The 24,715-nt window shown below is 44.0% G+C and overlaps 1 protein-coding gene across 3 annotated transcripts in view; it reads right to left on the reverse strand.

The window, feature by feature from the left end:
* Positions 1-1,105: 1,105 nt before the first annotated feature.
* Positions 1,106-24,715, reverse strand: part of LOC127570697 (repressor of RNA polymerase III transcription MAF1 homolog) — a 34,444-nt gene continuing 10,834 nt past the window's right edge. For 2 of the 3 annotated variants that reach the window (XM_052016481.1, XM_052016482.1), the window contains 6 exons: positions 13,289-13,417; positions 12,250-12,418; positions 11,279-11,400; positions 9,141-9,260; positions 7,457-7,579; positions 1,106-1,998 (listed from right to left, as the gene is read on the reverse strand). In XM_052016481.1, the coding sequence (XP_051872441.1) occupies positions 1,977-1,998; positions 7,457-7,579; positions 9,141-9,260; positions 11,279-11,400; positions 12,250-12,418; positions 13,289-13,417 (685 nt within the window). In that variant the 3' untranslated portion in view covers positions 1,106-1,976. The remainder of the gene's footprint in view (positions 1,999-7,456; positions 7,580-9,140; positions 9,261-11,278; positions 11,401-12,249; positions 12,419-13,288; positions 13,418-24,715) is intronic. The other variant, XM_052016483.1, reaches the window with a different exon arrangement.

The raw sequence follows: 24,715 nt of genomic DNA on the forward strand, positions 1-24,715 counted from the left end.
GGCACTTTGCTCAAAGATTCTGCCTCTGGTTTCAGCTAAGTAAGAAAACATTGGATCCAAATAGATATGAACCAGGCATAGAAAAAAGTGCATTTTTTTTCTCCAAATGGCTGGAAAAAGCTGCTGGAAATAGGTTCAGCTGATGTTTCAATGCACCTGGCAGCAGGCTTCCTTCATCTCAGCAAAGCAGCATGGTGTACAGATAGCACCAGACGCAAGCAGTGGTTGAGATTAGCACATTATACAATTGCAGTCAGGTTTGATTTGGGGGCTTGGATTTTCAGTTAGCAGAAGGAACACAATGATCCTGAGCATAAGACAAAGGGTGGAGGGAGCGAGGCTCAATGATACCGTACCAAGCTGCACAAGGTGGTCAGCAAGTACACATAGTCAGGCTGCTTACACTTGTTCAGCTTATGTATTTATCAGCTTGATGAACAGACCGTGGTGCCCTATTTCAGGTGGTGAAGGATATGATTTTAGGAGAAAGATCCTGAAAGTATTTTGAATGTGGTCTCTGATAGATGGTGGAATTGTACTGTTATGGCCACAGTAGAGCCATGTGAAACAGTCTCTCCAGCTCATGGTGTCCCTACCCCAACCATTGGGGAAATTTGGTTTGAAAATACTGACAGAACATTCCTGGGCGTGCACCCTCAGTCATACTTTGTCTTGACATGGTACTCATTGTAACTCAGTGTGACATGCAGACTGGATTATGCTACATTACAGCCGAGAGCACAGGTTACATATACGTCTGAAAACCATTAGAGTCCTGGAATAAATGCAGCCAAGGAGTGATGCAACAGTCAATGGGGGCAGCATGGAAACAGCAAGATGGCCTTCAATCTCCCTGAACCCCAAGGTCAAACCTGCAGCCCCTTTCCCCAGCAGATTCCTAGATGGTGGGAAATGGAGACCCAAATCAAAGGTGGGATCAGGACATCACACAATGGGCAAGTGATCAGAAGCAATTCTGAAGCTGTCCGATTCAGTGGAATCCTGTATAAGCCAAGCTTCAATGCAGAATCCTCAACTTCTAGCAAAACCAAAAGGTTTTCTTTAATAATTGGTGTAAAGAACAAAAATATATTTTGGTAGCAAACTCATTAAAAGGATTTATTTTACAACAATTTTTATGTTTTTGTAAACCAAAAAAAATGTAAAAGAGACTTAACAGGATGAGACTGCAAGGATCTGCTTAAGTGCAAGCTCCAGTCCAGAAATGGAACCCAGACAGAATAAAAACAAAATCATCTAGTCTGTTGACCAAGGAGAACCATCCGAAAGATTATAGCCTCATCAAAATGGTGGAGGGTGGTAGGCATAGAGGGAGCTTAGCATAGCGGAAAGCACAACCACTTTAGGAGCAGAATGCAGTGGTGATAGATCGGTTGTCCGTATGCAGAATCTGTTCCAGACTTGTACAATCAGCCACTCGCCACACCAGCTGGAAACCAGCAGCACAAGTCATCAGGTGCTTGGGGTGCACTGTTGGAAGCACCAGGAAGTCAACGCTGTGCTGATTTTCGCCATCCTACCAGGTCCTAGTAAGACGGATCCTTGACAAAATTTGTGGTTCGGTAAGGGCAAGGCTTACCCTGATCCATGGAACATGCCGGTGTGCCCACTCTTGTTGCTTACAGAAGACAGAAGTCTCTTCACCTTGCTTCCTAAATATGTTCCACAACATATGGCTCAGTGCAACAAGAGATGGATGTCAGCAACAGAGACAAAACACAACGATCCGTCCACTCCTGTAATCCTGCAAGCAGCCATTTTAAAAACCAAGTCCTGCTCGAAGTTTCTGCTGCAAGCCTCTTGGAAGCAAGGGCTCGGTTACAGGTTGAAACTGTCAGAAGTTTTAATGCCTGAGATTTAAGTGCTGGTCTTTCACACTCAGCTCCGTAGAAATGCAGTCAGTTTGAAGGGTAAAGGAAGCAGATGGTGCTGAAGAGTGATGATCTGCTTGGTGCTTAGACACACACTGTTTGGTACCTGAGGATAGAGAAAAAAAATGAATGCACAGTAACCAATACTTTGTTCTACGCCACCTCCCTCCCAGTACATTTATTCATGAGTTGGCACCTTTCTTATACCTTATACACAATGTAGGCATTGCCCATCCACAACTAGGGAGTGGTGGAGAGCTGCCTCCTTAAACCTTGAAGATTTACCAGGATGTTGCCAGGGCTTGAGTTATAGGGAGAGGTTGGCCAGGCTGAGTCTTTATTCCTTGGAGCGTAGGAGAATGAGGGGCGACCTTATAGAAGTGTTTAAAATTATGAGAGGCACAGATAAGGTGGACGGTAATAGTCTTTTCCCCAGGGTAGGGGAGTCCAAAACTAGGGGGCATAGGTTTAGGGTGAGAGGGGAAAAGTTTAAAAGGGTTCCGAGGGGCAACTTTTTCCACGCAGAGGGTGGTGAGTGTATGGAACGAGCTGCCAGAGGAAGTGGGTGAGGCAGGTACAACAGTGTCATTTAACGAGTACTTGGATAGGTACACAGAGGGGCGGGGCTTGGAGGGATATGGGCCAAACGCAGGAAATTGGTGTTACGGACTCAGTGAAAGTCCCTTTAAGATAGAGAGTGTGTGTGTATGTGTGTGTGGGGCGTGCTTACATCAATAGAAGATAAAGGACGTAATGACGTTGTTGAAGAAGTAAGAAGAAGGAGAGAGAGAGAGAAGGGAGAGAGACACCAGCCTGCTTGTTTTCTCTAAAGAGGGATGAGAAACAATAACTGTGTTTGCCACTGAAATCCATGTATGGAAGTTGGAAGTAATCCGGTGGAGTTCACTTTGTTGCTGACCTGTAGAAGGAAACAGGTATTTGTGTGTGGACGACCACGATTCGGATGCTTTTCGGGGTGAGGAAGTCACTACCGAGTAAACACTGGAGTGTCGTTTGGGTTCCATCGTGGAACATTTGGATTTCGTATGTACTCTCTCTATGTTTTTCTACATCTACATCTTATCTTCAGACAACGGTGGTTGTTGAAGAAGCCCTTGCTCATGTTTCACCTTATGGCTTGCGGAACTGAACTTTAAGAACCATTCAGGAACTGGGAGTTTTGGACTTTGTCACACACACACGACGAGTTTAGTTTTGGGGTTAACGTTCGAGGTTTAACATTTTTGAATTCTAACATACTAACATTTTTACTTTTATTTTACGTATTATCATAAGTAGTGATTAATAAAATAGTTTTTAACACTAAATCATGCTCAGTGTGTTTCTTTTGTTGCTGGTTCGTGACATTGGGACCAGCTGGGTGAGCACCGTGATTGGCACGGACTGGTTGGGCCGAAGGGCCTGTATCCATGCTGTATTGCTCTATGACTATGACACCGTAACACCATTACAGCGCCAGCAACCCGGGTTCAATTCTGGCCGCTGTCTGTAAGGAGTTTGTACGTTCTCCCCGTGTCTGTGGGTTTCCTCCGGGTGCTCCGGTTTCCTCCCACATTCCAAAGACGTACGGGTTAGGAAGTTGTGGGCGTGCTGTGTTGGCGCCGGCAGCGTGGCGACACTTGCGGGCTGCCCCCAGAACACTCTACGCAAAAGATGCATCTCACTGTGTGTTTCGATGTACGTGTGACTAATAAAGAGATCTGATCTCTAACTGCTGCATGGGTGACAGCACTGCCATGGTTGCTAGATAACTACAGTGGGTTGCAAACATGCTCTGCAGTGCTTTGACAGAGTTTAGGCCCGGTGACGGAAGGAAAAGTGATCAATTTGAGAGTCAGGGAGGTGTGCGACTGAAGGGCAACTCTGCCCTTGTCCCACTTGACGGAAGGGGCTGTAGGTTTGGAAGGTGCTTTCACAGCAGCCCAGGCTAATCACAGCAGAGCATTTTGTAGATGGTTTACACTATAGCCACTGTGCCCTGCTGGGTGGAGGGAATAGATGTTAAGGTGGTGGATGGGTGCCAAGGGAACAGGACGTTTTGTCCCAGGCAGTGCTTGGGTGCTACTGAGGCTGCACTGCTCCAGCCAAGTGCAGGATATGCCACTACACTCCTAAATGTCTTTAAGCTGGAAAGAGTGAAAAGATTCACAAGGATTTTGTAGGGACTTGGCTTGAGTTACAAGGAGAGCCCATAGGTTGGGACTTTGTTCCCCTGGAGCGTAGGAGGTTGAGGGGTGACCTTATAGAGGTATACAAGATCCCAAGGGGTGTAGATAAGGTGAATGGTCAGTCTTTTCCCCAGGGTAAGAGAGTCTAAGATTAGAGGGCATAGGTTCACGGTGAGAGGGGAAATATTTAAAGGGAACCTGAGAGGCAAGTTTTTCCACACAGTGGTGGGTATATGGAACGAGCTGCCAGAGGGAGTGGGAGAGTGGGTACAGTTACAATGTTTAAAGGACACTTGCACAGGTACGTGGATAGGAAAGGTTTAGAGGGATATGAGCCAAACGCAGGCAAATGGGACTAGTTCAGATACAGTAGATATATTGGTCAGCATTGATGGGTTGGACCAAAGGGCCTGTTCCCGTGCTGCATAACTCTGACTTGTGCACTGAATCCACTGAAGGTCCTGATCAATGGGATTCCTAGGATGATGACAGAGAACTAGCAGTGGCGATACCATTCACTAGCAAGGGTAGTGTTTAGACTATCGATTGGAGCTGGTCATCACCAGGTTACTTGTCTGTCAACACTGTATTCCATCTGCCACTTCTTTGCCCATTCTCCCAACCTGTCCAAGTCCTTCTGCAGACTCCCTGCTTCCTCAACACTACCTGCCCCTCCACCTATCTTTGTATCATCCACAAACGTGGCCACAAAGCCATCAATTCCATCATCCAGATCATTAACATACAACGTGAACAGTAGCGGACCCAACACCGACCCCTGCTGAACACCACTAGTCACCAGCAGCCAACCAGAAAAGGTCCCCTTTATTCCCACTCCTTGCCTTCTGCCAATCAGCCAATCTTCTATCCATGCTGGTACCTTTCCTGTAATACCATGGGCTCCTATCTTGCTTAGCAGCCTCATGTGCGGTACCTTGTCAAAGGCCTTCTGAAAATCCAAGTAAACAACATGTCGACTCTCCTGTCTGTCACTTCCTCAAAGAATTCCAACAGATTTGTCAGGCAAGATTTCCCCTCAAGGAAACCATGCTGACTTCGGCCTATTTTATCATGAGCTTCCAAGTACCCCAAAATCTCATCCTTAATAATGGACTCGAACATCTTACCAACCACTGAAGTCAGGCTAACCGGCCTATAATCTCCTGTCTTTTGCCTCCCTCCCTTCTTAAAAAGTGGAGTGACATTTGATATTTTCCAGTCCTCTGGAACCATTCCTGACTCTAGTGATTCTTGATAACTACTAATCCCTCCACAATCTCTTCAGCTACCTCTTTCAGAACCCTGGGGTGTAGACCATCCGGTCCAGGTGGCTTAGACCTTTCAGCTTCCTAAGCACCATCTCCTTAGTAATGGCGACTACACTCACTGCCCCGACTCTCGAATTTCTGGCACGTTGCTGGTGTCCTCCACAGTGAAGACTGACACAAAATACACATTCAGTTCGTCCACCATTTCTTTGTTCCCCATTACTACCTCTCCAGTGTTATTTTCCAGTGGTCCGATGTCCACTCTTGCCTCCCTTTTACTCTTTATATATCTGAACTTTTGGTATCCTCTTTTATACTATCGGCCAGCATATTTCATCTTCTCTCCCCTTATTGCTTTTTTAGTTGCCTTCTGTTGGTTTTTAAAAGCTTCTCAATCCTCCAGCTTCCCACTAATTTTTGCAATATTGTATACCCTCTCTTTTGCTTTTATACTGTCTTTGAATTCCCTCGTCAGCCATGGTTGCCTCATCCTTCCTTGAAAATGTTTCTTCTTCTTTGGGATGAACTGATCCTGCATCTTCCAAATTACTCCCAGAAACTCCTGCCATTGCTGCTCTATCGTCATCCCTGCTAGGACCCCCTTCCAATCAACTTTAGCCAGCTCCTCTCTCATGTCTCTGTAGTAACCTTTACTCAACTGTAATACCGATACATCTGATTTTAGCTTCTCCGTCTCAAACTGCAGGGTGAATTCTATCATATTATGATCACTGCCTAAGAGCAGTGATAGGTGGACAAAAGAGGGGAGGCGGGGTGGGCACAGGGTGGTGATAGGCAGATGCAGGTAAGAGGTAGGCAGGTGTGGGGGAGGAGGGGAGAGCAGATCCACCGGGGGAGGGGTCAAAGGGAAGGAGAGAAAGGAAAAAAGGGTTAAAAAAGGAAATTTACCTTTGACCCATCCCCTGGTGGATCTGCTCTCCCCTCCTCCCCCACACCTGCCCATCACTGTCTCTTACCTGCATCTACCTATCACCACCCTGTGCCCACCCCACCTCCCCTCTTCTGTCCACCTATCACTGCTCTGCTTTTCCCTCCTATATATTGAGCTTCCCCTTTTCCTATCTTCAGTCCTGAAGAAGGGTCCTGACCCGAAACGTTGACCGCCTGCTTTTCTCCACGGGTGCTGCCTGGCCTGCTGAGTCCCTCCAGCATCATCGTGTTTTTCATCTAGATTCCAGCATCTGCGGTCCTTTGTCTCTCTTGTAATCCATGGAGTTTAGAAAAACAAGGGGTGAACTTATTCAAACATACAAGATCCTGGGGGGGAGCGGGACATGACAGAGTAGATATTGAGATGTTTTCACTAGTGGGAGAGTTTCAAACAAGGGGACACAGCTACAAAATAAGGGTAATTTAAAATGGAGGTGTGTAGAAATTTCTTCTCGCAGAGTGGGGTGAATCTCTGCAACTCTTTGTCCCCGAGGGTGGTGGGAGCTGAATCATTAGAAGTATTTAAAGTGGAGGTGGATAAATATTTGATCCAGGAATAGAGGCGTATGGAGAAAGGGCACAGAAGAGCAGCTGAGGTCAGCATGGATCAGCCATTACACAGAATGATGGGGTGGGCTTGAAGGATCTGGTGGCCTACTCCTGCTCCTATTTTCTTGAGGTCTTGTATGTAGCAAACAGATTGAGAAAGAATACTGAACCAAAATGTTTAGTGTGAAATGTGGTTAATTTCAAAACCTTACCTGCAGCTCAATTTGTAACCAGCGATAGGGACTGCAAGTACTGCATCGACTCCTGCCCAGTTTAATCAGCAGATTTCACTCAGGGTAACAGTGCTGGGATTACAGTCAACTCAACATCACCGGCACAGGTTAGAGGGGAGAAGATTACCTAAGGGTGCCAATTGGTATTTAGTAGATAAACAGGATTGTGCTTCATCAGAAGCCTTCCAACAGGAGGTTAAATTTGACTGTAAAGCCACCACTCTGACCCATACCACACCTTGCTAATCTGATTACAACATCCACACAATACGGAAGCCTTTCTTCCTATTTTCCAACACTTGCGTGCAGGGATTAATTAGTGCTGGAAGAGTGCGCATATCCCATTTTAAGAGCAGTTCAGGTCAAGGACAAACCTGGTCTCTTCAATGGCTTCTGCTTCATCTTCATCCTCCTCATCCTGATCGAGGGCCTCTTCATCGTCCAAGTCCATGTCGAAGTTGTTGCTGATTTCAGTGCACTGACTGTACAAATACCCACTGCAGAGCAAGGTTCAGGGTCAACTGGTGCTAGAGTTCTCCGTAACACTAAAAGCTGCAGAATCTTAAGTCCATCCTCCCCTACACCCAGCTGGAATTTATGAACCCAATCAGACTAGCAATCCCAGTCTCTCCTCTCTCTAATTCTCAACCCTTCCTGTGGTACTCAGACCCAACCAAGCAGGCACATTACCAAGTGTGCAGGGTGACCTGGTGTAAGCCATGGTCCTAGTTCTCAATAGTGAAATTAAACAATCAGGGATGCAAATCGTGGCACCACCGGTATTTATTGCCCATCCTAGTTAAAGAGGCAGTTAAAAGTCAACTACACTGATGATGGAGCAGATAAGGATGACAGACTTGCTCACTGAATGATTAGATGGACTTTTAGGACAATCCAGTTATAACCACCAGTGCCACTAATTCCTGATTTATATTTCCTAGCCACAATAGAGTTATACAGCATGGAAACAGACCCTTTGACCCAACTCATCTATGCCGACCAAGGTGCCTAACTGAGCCAGTCCCGTTTGCCTGTGTTTGGCCCATATCCCTCTAATCCTTCCCTATCCATGGACCTGTCCAAATGTCTTTTGGACATTGTAATGGTACCCGCCTCTGCCACTTCCTCTGGGAGCTCGTTCTATACACACTCTGTGTGGAAAAAGTTTCCCCTCAGGTCCCTTTTAAATTTTTCCCCTCTCACCCTAAACCTACGCCCTCTTGTTTTAGACTCCCCTACCCTGGGAAAAAGACTGACCATCCACCTTATCTATGCCCCTCGTGATTTTATAAATAAGGTCACCCCTCAGCCTCCTTTGCTCCAGGGAAAACAGTCCCAGCCTCAGAGCTCAAACCCTCCAGTCCCAGTAAGAGCTTGAACCCCACTAATCTCCAACATTGCAGACCTCTGATGCTGGTTAGTACCTTAACCAGCATCACTGTGGTCTGTAGAAATGCAAGACTTTGCTTGGCAATTCTAAAACATGTGGATGCAGCTTAAATATACAATTCTAAGCCTTCTCCAGATCTTTAATTGACTATTTTTCAAACCACAAGAAGATGGAGCAAGTCTGGCCCAGAAGGCTGACAACTGGATCACAGAATCCTATAGAGTCTTATAGAATCACAAAGGATCCTATAGAATCACATAAGAGTCCTACAGCACAGAGACAGGCCCTTGGGTCCACCATATCCATGCCAACCGTCAAGTACCCATCTAGATTAATCCCAGTTGCCAGCTCCAGGTCTGTAGCCTTCTAAGCTTTGGCAGTTCAAGTGCTGGCCTTGATATTTGTCAAATGTTGTGAAAGTCTTGTCTCCCTCAGGCAGTGTGTTTCAGATTCTGGGTGGGAAGAGTTCCTCCAGATATTCAAGATGAAAGGTTTTTGATTTGTACTTGCACAAAAGCACAGATTATTAGAGGAAAGGCTATGCATAGATGTAGAGTTGCCAACTGATCTTGGTATGGCCCCTCAGTGCAGGCATCATAGCAACAACATCCCCACCTTCCCACAGCTAAGTGTCCAGAACGGAACACAGCCTACTGCCAAAATCTCACCTGACAGAGCGACACGTGAAAAATACGATCCTCTTCAGTCTCTTGTTATAGAAGAAATAGTTGAAGGACCAGAGACTGCCCTCCTCACCATATGGGTCACAGTCCAGATCAGGATTGTAGCTAGAAAAAAAAGATTAAATTTAAGTAACTGACAAATTAACTAATAAAATTCCAAAATCTAGGGTCATAGAGTGTACAGTACAGAAACAGGCCCTCTGGCCCACCATGTCATGCTTATCTACACTAATCCCACATACCTGCATTAATCCCATCTCCCCCTGTGCCCTGCTCAGTTCAGCACCTGTCCAGACACCTCTTAAATGTTGTCACTGTTCCTGCCCCCACCACCTCCTCTGGCAGCTCATTCCTGATACCAACAACTCTGAAAAGTTTACCCCTCCGATCCCCTTTAAACCTCCCCCTTCTCATCTTAAACAGACTATCTATCCCACCTCGGCCTCTCGTAATTTTATCATTCACCTCTCCGCTTCCTTTGCTCCAGGGAAACAGTCCCTGCCTATCCAATCTCTCTCTGCAACTCAAACCATCCAATCCAGCAACATTCTTGTGAATCTTTTCTGTATCCTCTTGCATAATCACATTTTTTCCTGCAAGATGGCAATCAGAACTGTGCACAATACACCAACTGTGGCCTTACTAACGATCTGTAAAACTTACAAGACGTCCCAGCTCTTGTACTCAATGCCTCGGCAGATGAAGGCATGCGTGCCGTACTCCTTCACCGCCCTGTGTTGCTACCTACAGGGAACTATGTACTTGTACCCTAGGTCTCTCTGTTCAACAACACTCTGCGGGGTCCCGTGTATGTCCTGCCCTGGTTTAACTTCTCAAAATGCATCACTTCACACTTGATTACATTAAATTCTTTAACATATATTAAATCATTGATGTATGGTTCAGATGAGAATGTAGAGGACCCAGCACTGATCCCTGTGGAACACTGCTAGTCACAAGCCTTCAATCTGAAAAACACCCCTCCACCACCATCCCCTGCTGCCTACCACCAAGCCAATTTTGTATCTAACTGGTTAGCTCACCCTAGATCCCATGTGTTCTAACCTTCTGGACCAGCCTACTGCAGGACTTCGAAGGTATTGATAAAGTCCACGTAGACAACATCTACTGCCCTGCCCCCATCAATCCTCTTGGTCACCTCTTCAAAAAACTCAAGATCCATGAAATATTTCTCAGACACAAAGCCATGCTAACTATCCTTAATGAGTCTTTGTTTTTCCAAATGCAAATAAATCCTGTCCCTCAGAATCCCCTCTAGTAACTTTCCCACCACTGATGTTAGGCTCACTACCCTGTAGTTCCCTGGCTAATCCTTGAAACTCTTCTTAAATAAAGGCACAACATTAGCCACTTCCAGTACCTCAGTTGCAGCTGATGAAGATACAAAGATCTCTGTCAGTGCCCCAGCAATCTCCTCCCTTGCTTCCAAACAACATGAGGATAAACCTGGTCAGGCCCTGGGGATTTATCCATCTTGTGTTTCAAGACCTCCAACACCTTCTGCTTCGTAGTGCTGATGTGCTTCAGGATATCACTGTCCCCTCTCCTGAGCTTCCATGTCCTTCTCCACAGTAAATACAGAGAAGTATTCATTTAAGACCTCACCATTCCCCATGGCTCCACACATAGATTACACTGATCTTCCTGGCTACCCTTTTACTCTTAATATACGCAGAATCTTTTACTCCTGGAACTTACATACTAATAGAATCTAATAAAGAACAGAGCAAAAAAAAAATTCACTGCAACCAGGAGAATCCAGCGTTTTGTAAGCATCTTACACCCAATTACACGTGGAAAAGCCCCAAACACAGCACTATAGTGGTACTGTCACATTAAGCTCTGTCTGCTCTGATGGATAGCCCAGTCCAAAAGAGTTCCTGGTGGTTTCTCCCTGTCTAGAAAATACCAGCCTGTGCTGTCAGCGTGAAGGCACGCCTGACAACACAGCAGCAAACTGTTGACCTCAGTTTTGTTATCAAGTATTTGCAGGGGTATTGAACACAGATCCTTCCGACTGGTAAGCATAGCACCAACTGACACAAGCAGATAAAATAATGCCTTGACATTTAGTACAAAATTAATTTCAGATTTCAGGTTACCTGTAGATGTCACACTCTGAGAGACAGATCTCTTCATCAACAGCATCCCAAAGTTGGGGCTTCAAAGTGTTAAACTCTTCCCCAACAGCAGAAAACAGGCTGGTGTTCACAGCATTCACCACCTGAACAAGTTAAACACACGGAGAAGGGAAACCATTAGTTTGGAACAGTCTCAATTTCAGAGATTGGTCTAGAGGTTGGAATTTCCTGACTCCCGCCCACAGAGGGAGATATTTTCCACAATTTCTTTGGGATCCATTTGCTACCAACCCCAGTATTCTAGAGTCATAACCATGGAGTCATACAGCATGGAAACAGGCCCCTTGGCCCATGCCAACTGTGTTGCCCAGTGAGCTAGTCCCATCTGCCCGCGTTTGGCCCATAGCCCTCTAAACCTCTCCTATCCATGTACTTATCTAGATGGCTTTTAAATGTTGCTAGTGTTCCCGCCTCAACCACTATTTCTGGCAGCTCATTCCAAATACGCACCACCCTTTGCATGAGGAAACCTTCCTTGATGTTGTTTTTATATCTCTTGCCTCTGATCTTAAACCTATGCCCTCTTGTTTTTAGCACCCTCTCCCAGGGGAAGAGACTATGTGCTTTCACCGTCTATGCCCATGGATGAATTCACTGGAACAGTCAACTGCACTTTGTCACAAGGGGACTGAAGACCTGCTCGGTCACCAGTGGAGGTGTGAGAACTGGACTTGGGTTACTTCTGTCATGGCAAAGACTAACAGGATCCATCTGGTCCAATGCCTTTGACCAACTTGTTCAATCTCAACCATAATGCTGCCTAGTATCTGATAATAATGCCACACAGAAACCGTAGCTCAGCACGAGCAGACCAAAATAGAGAGAGAATAACCTGGGCAACATAAAACAACTTTATTAACCACTGCAACAGTACACCAACACACCCTGAACTACTGAGTTTTAGCAACTTCCATAATGTTCCAGCTACTTACCCAGTTCAGACTGGGCTCTTTGCTAAATTCGTGACTTTTTGCAGCGCTGAAGTCATAATCTGGGCGGAACGATGCATTGAGTGTAGCAATCAGGTAGAACAGTGTCTTGCGGCTACACTTGTCACAGAGTGGTCCCTCTCCTTCATCCCCACTTTGGCTCTTACTCAACCTAGAGTACGGGACAGGCTGCAAGAGTTAGTTACACAAACACTGACTTGCCACAATGTAGAAGAGCCTTAAATCCATTAGTGAGTGCCAGCAAAATGAACTTCATGACTTCAGATTTCAGAAGGACATCGAAAACAGTGATGCACTTGTGATACCACTAATCTTAGCACACAGCAAGGGGTCCGGTATGTGTGGAGAAAGAATTGGAAGGTTGAAGAAGCTTAAGAATGATTTATGTGTTAAAGTGTCACTATATAACAGCTAAAGCCAAAGGCAAACTGGACCAAACCAAAGCTGATTGGTCTCATTGGTTATTTTTCCGCCCCCAGGAAAGGCCCTTTATACTGCTCCTGAAGGGATTCTGAGCAAGTGATGACTTAATTTGGGCAGTCCCCAGGTTACGACAGGATTCAGTCGTGAGAACTAAATAAAAAAATATTTTTGTTATGATTAAGTCAGAAATGAACCAAAACAGTGTGTGGGAGAGGATCACAGAACCAGTTGTGACGGGAGAGCGAGCAGGCAGGGGGAGAGTAGATGCCAGCCGCCTCACTGACTCACTGAGGGAGGGAGCGAGTGCTCTGATCGGCCCCACACAGCCCCCAGTTGTTGCAGCTTGGGGAGGGGGTGTGGGTAGGAAAGGCGGCACATGGAAATGCCCCGTTCCCACCCAACAGAAGATGCTTACAGCCCTGTAGCAGCCAGCACATCTATCCTGCCAGTCTCCCAAATGCTCGTTCATATGTAAGGGGTGTCTACAAGTCGGGTATTCAGGACCTGTACAGATTAAACACTGAGCATTGTGTAGAACAAAATCAGGGCACCATATTGAAGACAGAAACTAGACACTTGGGTCTTCTCTCCCACTTACCTGTTCGGGCTGATTCCAGTGGTCTGAGGTGGGGAAAGAGCTTCCAGGACATGAGGTTGTCCTTCCTGACAGAATTGTTTAAACATCTGTTTGTCATCCCCTGCCATTTTACAGGAATAGCTCTCTATCCTTTAGGGAAAAAACACAATCAAAAATACATCGATAAGCGTGAAGGTTACTCCATTTTCTTATATACCCATCTCCTTTCACTCTTGATGGGCTCAGAGGAAGAACAATACCAGTTTTAGTAGGCTCACAGGCGAAGCCAAGATCCGTCTCACTAAAAGTTAAACTAATTGTGCTTAAGTTCACACCTCAGTCACTGGAATGGAAAATAAAGCCAGCAGGGAAAAAGTGAAAATGCAAATCTTGAATCTGTGCACATGAATAACTATCAGCGGCAGACAATATTTGCAATTAACATAGGATAACACTTGCAGCTTAAATCAAGAAAAAACAGATCAAATTGCATCAATGTTTCCACCATCTGAACATGCATAACGAGAGTGGAACACATACTGTTAGAATTATGTAATTATACATCTGTACCTCTACAAACAGTGAAGCAGGTCTGCCTAAACGAAGACAACTTGTCTGTTGCATTCAGTGCGCCCAATGTGGCATCCTCGACATCAGTGAAACCAAGTGCAGACTAGGCAACTGCTTTGCCGAGCACCTGTGCCATGACTATCTAGAGCTTCCAATTGTTAGCCATTTTAATTCCCCTCCCCATTCCTACACCTGAGCCTCCTCCACTGCCAGGGTGACACTAAATGCAAGCTAGAGGAACAGCACTTCATATTCTGCCTAGGTAGTCTACAACATGACTACATGAACACTGAATTCTCTAATTTCAGGTAACTTGCTCCCTCTCTCCCCCCCCGATATCCCCAGATCCTCTCTCACACACACTATTCTCTCCAATTCCCTCCTCAGCCTCCCATCACCCACACTTCCCACTGTCCCCTCCCCCTACTGTCCCCATCTACCCACCCTACCTCCCTTATCTGATTCCATGCTCCATCTTCCTCTCCTATCAGGTTCCATCACCTGCAGCCCTTTGTTGCCTCCACCTGTCACCTCCCAGCCTCAGTGGAGTTGTCGACAGTGTCGAGGGTACTCTGGCTACAGGGTGATATCGATATTAGTGAAATAGGCTGAGAAATGGCAGATGGAGTTTAATCCAGATAAATGTGAGGCGATACTTCTGAGTACTGATGAGGCTGGGACATAATGGTAGGGAGTATTGAGGATTAGAGGGACCTTGGTGTGCAATTCCAAAGATCCTTGAAGGTGGCAGTGCAGGTAGATAATGTGGTTAAGATGTATGGCATACTGGCCTTCATTAGCTGGGGCACTGAATACAGGGAGATTATGCTCCAACTTTATAAAATCTTGGTCAGACTACAGCTGGAGTACTGTATGCAGTTCTGGTCACCACACTATAGGAAGGATGCAGAGACATACAGCACCAAAACACACCCTTTTGCCCATATGGCCTATGCCAAACAAGATTCTCATCCAAGCATTTGCCTGCATTTGGTCCATATCCCTGTAAACCGTTCCTATCCATCAACCTGTCCAAATTCCTTTTAAGGAATTGCTAATTTACCTGCCTCAACCCCTTCCTCTGGCAGCTCATTCCATATATTGACCTCCCTCTTGGTGAAAAAGTTGCCCCTCAGACTCTTTTTAAATCTCTCCCTTCTCACCTTAAGTCTATGCCCTCTAGTTCTTGATTCCCCAACACTGGGAAAAAGACTGGGTGCATTCACCTCTTCTTCCCTACAAGGAGAGTCACAGGTAGACAGGGCAGTGAAGGCAGCTTTTGGCACACTGGCCTTCATCATTCAGGGCCTGAAGTATAAAATTTGGGAGGTCATGGTGCAGTTGTACAGGACACTGGTGAGGCCACACTTGGAGTATTGTTTAGTTTTGATCACCTTGCTATAGGAAAGATGTTATTAAACCGAAAAAAAAAGTGCAGAAAAGGATGTTGCCAGGACTTGAGGGGCTGAGTTACTGGGAGAGGTTGGGACTTTATGCACCTCTAAAAGGTCACTTCTCAGTTCCCTACGCTCCAAGGAATAAAATGTAACATTAACGCAAAGGGTTGTATGTATGTGGAAAGAGCTGCCAGAAGTGGTTGAGGAAGGTACACTAACAACTTTTTAAAAGAGTTGGACAGGTACATGGATGAGAAAGCTTCAGAAGGTTATGGGCAGATGGGAACAGCTTGGATGGGGCATCTTGGTTAGAATAGACCAGTTGGGCTAAAAGGCCCGTTTCTGTGCTGTATAACCCTCTATCTATGCCCCTCAATTTTATACACCTCTAGAACATCACTCCTAATTGCTGTACACTGGATTGAATAAAGTCCCAACCTTCTCTCCCCGACTCAGTCCCTTGAGTCTTGGCAACATCCTCAAATCTCCTCTGCACTCCTTCCAGCTCAATGGTAGATCTCCAATAGCAGGCTGTTTGCCTGGGATGAAACAGTTCAGATATGAGGAAGCACTAGAGGCTGGCTGTGTTCTCACCCTGGACTGAGGTATATAAAATTGGGTGGTATAGATAGGGTAAACTGCATGAAACATTTCCCCATATCAGAAGGCATAGATTTAGGGTAAAGGGGCAAGAGATTTAGAGAGGATTTGAGTGGGACCTTTCTCATGCAGGGAGTGGAGTACCTGGAATCCACTGCCTGAGAGAGTGGTGGAGACTGTCACTGACAGCATGCAAGTATCTAGATGAGCACTAGGTACAGGTCAAGCACCAGAAGATGGGATTAATACAAATGAGTGCCCACTGACCATGGACACTGCTACTGCAATGAAGCTGAATATCATTATGGATGTCTGCATGGGCTGGAAGTAGTCCTTGTTGCCCCAAGTCTTATCATGGACCTTTATTGTTAATGTGTAGTGTCATACAGCAGAGAATGCTGTTATCCACTTGTATCAGTGAACCAGTTGAGAACTACCATGACCTCCATCCATATGCATAGGTGCCACCTATATACTGCAGCTCAGTAGGTGACCTTTGTTTGGGAGTATTGGGGAGTACATTTGACAGTTTCCCCATTTACCTCCACTCCAGTAGAAAGGTAGAAGCTTGTTAAAATATTGTATACAGTTAGAGGTTGGACATTCAAGGGTGAAGAAAGAAGGAATTTCTTCAACCAGTGTAGCAAATCTTTCAAAAGTCTCTGCCCAGAGCACTGTAGAGGGTCAAACTGCTCTCATCCAAGTAACTGAGTTTATTACAATTTGATATGTGCTTTTGCAGTGGAAAAGATTGAAACCCAAAAATACTCAGCATTAATCATGCTCTGGCAACTGAAGAATGCAAAGGACCAACTTTCTGCAACATATTGATAATGGGAGACCTGGTGGTGCAAATGACTGTCAAGGTGGACTCTTGAAGATCACATGCCAGAAAGTGCTGCTAACTTGGTACAAGTGACAATAAACCAATACCAAGGTAGTGAAAATCTTGTCTTACATACCATTCACAGATCAATTTAATACTGTGTATTGAGGTAGTACAGAGTAAAAACAATAACAGAATACAGAGTAAAGTGTCACAGCTACAGGGAAGTGCATAGCAGGTAGCCAAGGTACATGTCAAACAGGTAGATGAGGTCAAGAGTCCATCTCATCATACAAGGTAACCATTCAATAGTCTTCACAGGAGTAAGGCAACATTCAGGGAATTAACTGAATTAAATGACTGGAGTTGAATAAATTCAGTTCAAAGCTGAATCAATTCCCACTTTCAGTTGCTGATCCATCATGTTTCATCCACAACCACATTGTTTTTATTCCAGGATTTCCAGCATCTGTAGTTTGCTTGTTGATGCCTGCTCATGTTATGGATGTCAAATCCCTAAAATTACTATAATTGAACTAGCAGCTGGCAGAACAACCTACACAACTTCAGTACTTGTGGATCTATACAAACACAGCTTAGTTTAACTGAATTGTATTCACTGTCAACTGCCTTTTAAACCCAGTTACTTTAAGGTGGGGGGGGGGGGGGAAGAGAAAAGGAAAATAACTTTAGAACTAGAAGATGCCCACTCAAAACCAAACAAGTGCTGCACTGGTAATGAGGTTAAAGTGTTAACAATACACAAGAATCTGAACTAATTGAAGTCAAAACAGGTCAGAGCTCTACCACTGATATCCTGTTTAAATAATGAGCAAAGGAACTTGGTGAAATGGAGATGAGCATTCAGCAATTAAATCTTTTAAAGCCAAGGCTTCTAAATAACTAGCTTGCTAGTTTGAAGAGATTTCAGATACCTTCAAATACTCAACACCTTCAGCATGGATCAGTTGGGCCAAGAGGGCCTGTTTCTGTGCTGTATAACCATGACCTATCCACTGTACATTTAACATTCTTGTTGTGGACATCACTAGCAAGGACAATGTAAGTGGGGCAAAATCAAAAGGATACATTTGCGCTGGAGATTCACCAGGAAGTTGCCTGGATTGGAGGAGAGATTGATAGGCTGAGCTTGTTTTCTGTGGAGCAGAGGCAGCCAAGAGGTGACCTGAGTATACAAGATTGAGGCATGGATAAGGGAGACATTTTCCATCAGTGCTGGAGGAACTCAGCAGGTCAGGCAGCATCTATGGAGGGAAATAAACAGTTGACATTCCAGATAGACCCTTCATCAGGACTGGAAAGGAAGAGGGTAGAGGCCAGAATAAGGTCAGTGTTAAGGTGAGAGGAAGGGTTTTTTTTTTAAAATGAGGATCTGAAGGGGTAGTTCTTTAGAAAACAGTAGTTGATATCAGGAATGTGTTGCTAGGTGGAGGAATCAGATACAATTACTTTTCTTAATTCAAGGGATGTGGCTGTAGTTGCCCATCCCCAAATACCCTGAAGTGGCAAGCTGCATTCTTGAAGAACTGTAGTCCTGAGGTGTGGGTGGGTCTACCCAGTGGTAATAGGGAGATAGTGTTCCAGGATTTGACTTAGTGACAGTGAAGGGCACATTTCTGTGCTGTACAACTGACTGACGTGGCCTAACTTGGTGTTTCCAGCATTATTTTAAGTTGGCATAGACTCAGCCCAGATTTCCTTCTACACAATAGTGAGCCAGCTAGGCTTATGACAGTTGCCTATTCTCAACTATTCAGAAAATCTAAATTATATACACAAGTACAGAACACTATTAGAATCCTGGTTTTGTCCCTTTGCAAATGTACAAGGTTTGAGTATAGGTGGAAACTAAATGATTTAAGGCAGCAAGGGTTATATAAGTCTGCTGCAGGAACTGATGTACTGATGACAATACCTGTTGGTTAAGTAGACATATTGACACAGCATCAAACGTTTTGGATCTGATGCATTGAGGCCCTATGCTATTTAGTCCAAAATATAGCAGGACACCTGGCTCAAGCCAAAATTATCACCTTTGCAATTTTAACATACATTGAGGATGTCATCCAATTTGAGTCCATCTCTGCTGCCAGCTTGGTTATAACTAGAGTACAATTTCTTTAAAGTTCATTCAAATGTGGGCATTGTGGCACCTTCCACTGTTGAGAATGCACTGCAAGCCACTTTCTACAACCACTGCAGGCAGTGAAGAGGTTCCATTTTGACCCTGCAAAGGGTATCCATTCAAATCAGGATGTACAACTTGAGGGCAACTGTTACCATCTTCATGCATCTACTGTCAGCATTCTAGATGAGATGTTGCAAGCCTCAGCAAGTTGCTAGAGTGCATCTTTATGATGCATACTACAGTCATTACACATTGAGTGTTGTTTAATGTGGGGGAAGACTGGTAATCAAGCATGCTGCACTAGTACTGGCCTGAAGTGTATTAATGGTCAAAGAGGTATCAGTAGATTCAACATTTATAGAGACCTGCCCTTCTGACAGCCTTTATGGTCAGCTATCTACAATGAAGGCAGAGGGAACCAAGGAAAGATAAACCTCTATTTGGGACCTTTGCAAGGTCTGAAATCATTCACATACAGCAAGTGCACAAGCCAGAAACTGCAAAGAGCACTTCAGTAGGGGTACAATTATACACATTGAGTGACCCAGCCAATTGCAAATGCTCATAACAGGGCTCCCACATCTCTGCCAAGAAATCTTCCTTAATCAAGTACTTAATCATTCAATAGTGATTTGGAAAGCTGTAAATGTATTCTGGCTCCATTAACAGCTGAAAACATGGGACAAAAGTTTCATAATTACACCAGGAACACTTCCAATACCTCATTGCTGAAACACCAAATCAAAACAGAAGGGCAACTACCTCCATTTTAGACCAAGTATTCCTTTGAAACTACCCTCATTTTTCTAAGCTTCCATAGGTCAACCTCCTTACTCATCCACTGAAAGTAGAACACCAACTTACATTTTCCTAGGATAAAAACTGCAGGACCTTCCCTTCCATACCTTGTGATAGTGGCATAAAGACTTGTTCATCTCCAGTTAGCTTCACAAACACATTAGTGACCTTGTGTACATCAAGGACATTGACCCATTCTCCAACACTGGCTCAGGAGGGAGGACATTTGCCAACTTTGGAAGTAGAATTGAACTGTGCAACTCAAGGTGAAGCTGTCCAACAGGCAAAGACTGATAATAATCAGCAGGCAATGACCAATGAGCTACACCAAATGATAGGGTTCACCACAATCAGAGGTCACTGATCAGAAATTTAACTGGGACCAGGCACAAGTGACTGAGCTTTCAAGAAAAGCAGCCTGTATTTGGTATTGACAGGTGACTCAGTAATATCTTTCCACTTTCTTCAAGACCAGTGATGGAAAACAGACTTGTGTGGATTAATGTAGCCCCAACAAGCAGGATGATAAAGGTAAAGCAAACCAATGGATTGGGGTTCCACACCCACCAGCACACTGACTACAATGCACAGCAATTACTCACCAAGGCTACTCTAGTAGAATCTGAAACCAATAACCTCTATCACCAAGAGGCAAGATTATAGGCACATGGGAAAGCCTGCAATGCATTTGTCTATGTCTACATCTCCCTTGCAATCTAATCAGATAGTACCACTTCCTCTTGCATTCTACATCAAGATCAAATTCAACTTCAGATTACCAACATCCCACCTTGTTTTCTGGTGCAGAATCACTGGTAGGGTTCTTTAATAGTTTAAGTTTTAATCATCCTGACATACAACACTACAAATAAGGCATCAACAAGCTTATTTTGATCAGCTGAAACCAAAGCAGTCAGCTGAGATACTGCAACTTCATGTCATTCAACACCACATCACTTCATTGCAATGATCTGGATTAAAGAGTGGAATGATTCAAACAGCAGCAGTCAGGGGAGTCTGCAGCCTGTGCTAATACCACCATTTGGCAAGGTCACCCAAACAAGCATTTCCACATTTGCTAGTCTCAGGACAAGGACAGAATGTTCCACTTAGTTATTGCAATGCATTCCTCCTGAAGTGACCTTTTCAAAGTCCTGGTTTTAAAACCAAGTAAAGCCTTGAATATTAATACACCACATTAGTTTAACAAAAACATTGAACTATCAGAACAATGATGCATTTTACCCAAGATCAAATATTAAAGATGGACAGGTGACAAGCCATGCAAAAAAATCTCAGGGATAAAGAACCTTTAAGAATCTAATGAATAAAGGCAATTCCCTGGCCATGCTTACCTCAGAAATTAGTCTAAAAACTAAGCTTGCCTTGTTCTCACTTTCCAAAAAAGTTTGCATAGTCACTGGTTAAAAACACTAACTGCTCCAAGTGCACAAGTTATCACCAGGAACAGCTGCTTTGCTTGCTGATAGTAGCAGTGCAAGAGGGAATTAAATGCATGCTGCAAATGTTTAGTGAAACTGGATGATCACACTGATTGCTTAATACCAACTTGATGCAACAGGAGTGTAAAGGAAATAAACTTCACAGGGCACAGGTTGGCAGAATTCCAAACAAACCAAATCTGCTACAAGTAAAATCAAAGGCCAAATACCTGCAAACACTAATCAATATTTCAGAAAGTCACTGCCTGATGTTTGCATCTGACCTTGCCCATCTACAGAAACAATCTATTAATGGAGCTCCTCATGGTCCTAGCAACAAGCAGGGGTGACGTCAATGCTAATAAGGTTCACAGCCAATGAGCAGTGAGAAACATGCACAAACACCATGCACTCAGACCTGTAAACATCAGCACTGAACAGCCTAACAACTGGAGAGACTTCAGTGAAACAGCAGCCAATCTGCACCCCCACTAATACAAAATGTGCAGTCTTGCCTTGCATGACAAGCTGACTTAATATTCCATAGTATAGTTTTGCTTCGCTCCCTGATTTCCAGCTTTGTCCATCATTCTAAAGGTCACTTCCACAGTGTAGAATCTACTGCTTACCATAAAAACCAAACTTGTTGCTTAATATCATAGCACCAAACCTCAATGCAACTAATCTCAGGAGATGCAGCTTAACAGCTCAAAATTGTCCTTTACATCTGTTCTATTAAAAAGGCATTCTACCAGCAGAATTTCTCAAAAAACTATTCATTCAACACCCAGGTGTGAACCAACATTCTAGCCAGAATAAAAAGTGCTGGAGATAAGTTCTGAAGAAGGGTTGCTGACTGAAAACCACTTTTACAAATGCTACCTGATCTGATTATTTCCAGCATCTATAATTTGATTTTCATTTCCAACTGGCCCATCTGCAGCTACAATTCCATGACCTGTTCCAAGTTCTAGGCTTCCAAACCTTGAGCTCTATGTCCACACCACCAACTTCCAAAAAACCAACCTGAAGTGGCAAGTTAACTGGTAGGGCCTGAAAGAATTTCCAGCATTTGTTTTCTTGGTCTCACTATGCCACCTGAGGAATCTCCAACCTTCAGTAGTCTTCTGTGAAGGGCAGCAGAAACAAACAATATTTATGGTAGAGGTAGAAGTTCCTTGGGGAAAGGTTTACCACAGGTAAGCAATGTGGAGAGACCTTACAAATCAGCCATAGGTCTTGTAGCAGCAGCAGAGCAGGCTTGAGGGGCCAAGTGCCTCATTTCCAATTTGTATGTTTGAACTCATTCACACCATTTCAGAATTAAACTATATTCCTGCTTTTAGTTACCCCATTCACAACCCCAGATCTACACTTAGCTCCTTCCACACTTTCAAAAGTCAGTTGCATCAATGTCAATTCATGGGAAATGGTCCAGGAATATAACTAGTAGAAGCCAGCGGAAGCATTGTGGCCATCTATATTTTGGGTTCTTTCTACCCAAAGTGCTAGAAAATAATGTAATGACACTACCCAATGCAAAAATGCAAAGCATCAAGCCAACAAATCAAAGAAACTTCAAGACTTGGGGCACAAAACCTACCTTGTGTGAAAACCTCAAGTTCACTTGCAGTCTTGGTAATTTATAATACTTGCTTTAAGGGAATTCACAAGTTGGTCAAATTGTAGAGATTGTGGCATTTATAAAACACTGAGGGAACTGATGCCCTTTCACAAACAGGCCTTCCCCAGGTTCCAATGGGGTTCTGTTTCAGAGAACTGTTCATAACCCAAATTGTTCACAAGTCAAATGAATAAACAGAACAGATGGATAAATTTCTTCCATCAGAGGAATACACAATTTTAGAAGGGCTGCCAAGAATGTTCAGGATTCTTGCATGCTAAAAGAATCAAGGTGTTGCTGCCAAGGTAAATGCTGATTTTATGAATAGTAGACCTGGCACAGGGACTAGATAGCATACTCCCATTTCTATGTAGTGATCTTATAATGGCCAAAGCTCAGTGCCTGCGCTTCTTGAGGCTAAAGAAATTTGGCATGTCCCTTTGACAATCACTTTTTTAAAATCAATGCACCCTATTCAGATGCATCATGGTTTGGTATTGCAACTGCTCTGCCCAAGACAAGAAAGTGCAGAAAGTTGAGGATAGCTCAGCACATCAGAAACCAGCCTCTTCTCCATGGATTGTCTGGTTCATTGCCTTGGTAAAGCAGCCATAATCAAAGACCCCTCCCACCCCAGACATTCTCTTCTTCCCCCTCCCATTGAGCAGAAGAAACAAAAGCCTGAAAGCATGTACCAGGCTTATAGACAACTTCTATCTGGCTGTTATAACATTGCACAAGAGCACCATTCAATGAAATGGACTACCTCAATCTACCTCATTTATGGCCTTGCACCTCATTGTCTGCCTGCACTGCCCTCTGTAACTAACAGTTCTACATTGTTATTGCTTCCCCCTGTATTACCTCAATGTGTTGTAATGAAATGATCTGCCTGAATGGTATGCAAGACAAGTTTTTCCCACTACCTCAGTACATGTGACAATAAACCAACTCCAATTCTAATAGTTTGCCTTCAGTTTCATCATGACAAAGTGCTACCTTCTTTCTGGAATAACCAGCTGTATTGAATCTCTTGGTACTGGTCAGAATAGTAATTAGGAATTATTCTTCAGTTGAAAGCAAGCACAAGGAGGTTATTCAGTCACCACTTTCTCTTCCTCCCCCCACAAAATCAAATACTTTGTTTTAATTTCCTTATTCAGAATCTGCTTTCACTGACCTTTTGGGCAATGCCATTTAACTTGCCATCTTAAAAACAAAATCACCTTTTTTGTCAAAAGATACTGATGTCAATATTAATAATTAAAATCAAACTTTGAGAATGGAAGACTGCTCCTGGCCATGACTTGATGCTTAGTGAGGATATGACTCATGAACACCAGAAACATTTAAGAGCAATCAGGAAGAACCACTCAAAGACCAATGGAACCCTTTCAACAAAATACTGGATGCTGAAGGAAACAAAAAGTGCCAGGGTTAAATTTTTGTTGGACAAGGGTTATGAAGCAAAGGTAAATATGTGACAGTGAAAACAGCAACAATGCCAGGGCTCAGTAACTTCAGCTTGTTCCTGTAACTGCCACCAGAGCTGTTCAAATCAATTATACCCAGTGAAATGTGAACATAGCAAGATACAGGAAGAACATTTATACAAATGAACAATTCAAATAAGAGGCTTCAGTGTAGAGAAAATAGTACCATGGAGGAAGCAAGTTTCCTTTCTACTAACACTGAAATACAAACCACACCAAATACCCACATTTCTATTCATAGCACTTTAATGTGTCTGGTTATTTTGCCACCACACAATGCTGCATTAGAACTGTATGTACAGTGCAAAATAACCAAGATGTGGAAATAAGGGAAACTTGCTTTCTGCTCAAGGGCAAAAGATTACAGCTAGTTTTCATAATAAATGGACATAGCATTAGAAATCATAGCACAGAAACAGGCCCTTACCTCATCCATGTCAACTATATGCCCAATGCTATTCCCATTGCACACATTAGGTCCATATCCCTTTTTCCTCAAGGAAATATCCAAATGCCTTAAGTATAATTGTATCTGTGTCCACCTCTACT

The sequence above is a fragment of the Pristis pectinata genome, chromosome 5 (genome assembly GCF_009764475.1).
Source record: "Pristis pectinata isolate sPriPec2 chromosome 5, sPriPec2.1.pri, whole genome shotgun sequence".
In the NCBI taxonomy this organism is placed as follows: Eukaryota; Metazoa; Chordata; class Chondrichthyes; order Rhinopristiformes; family Pristidae; genus Pristis; species Pristis pectinata.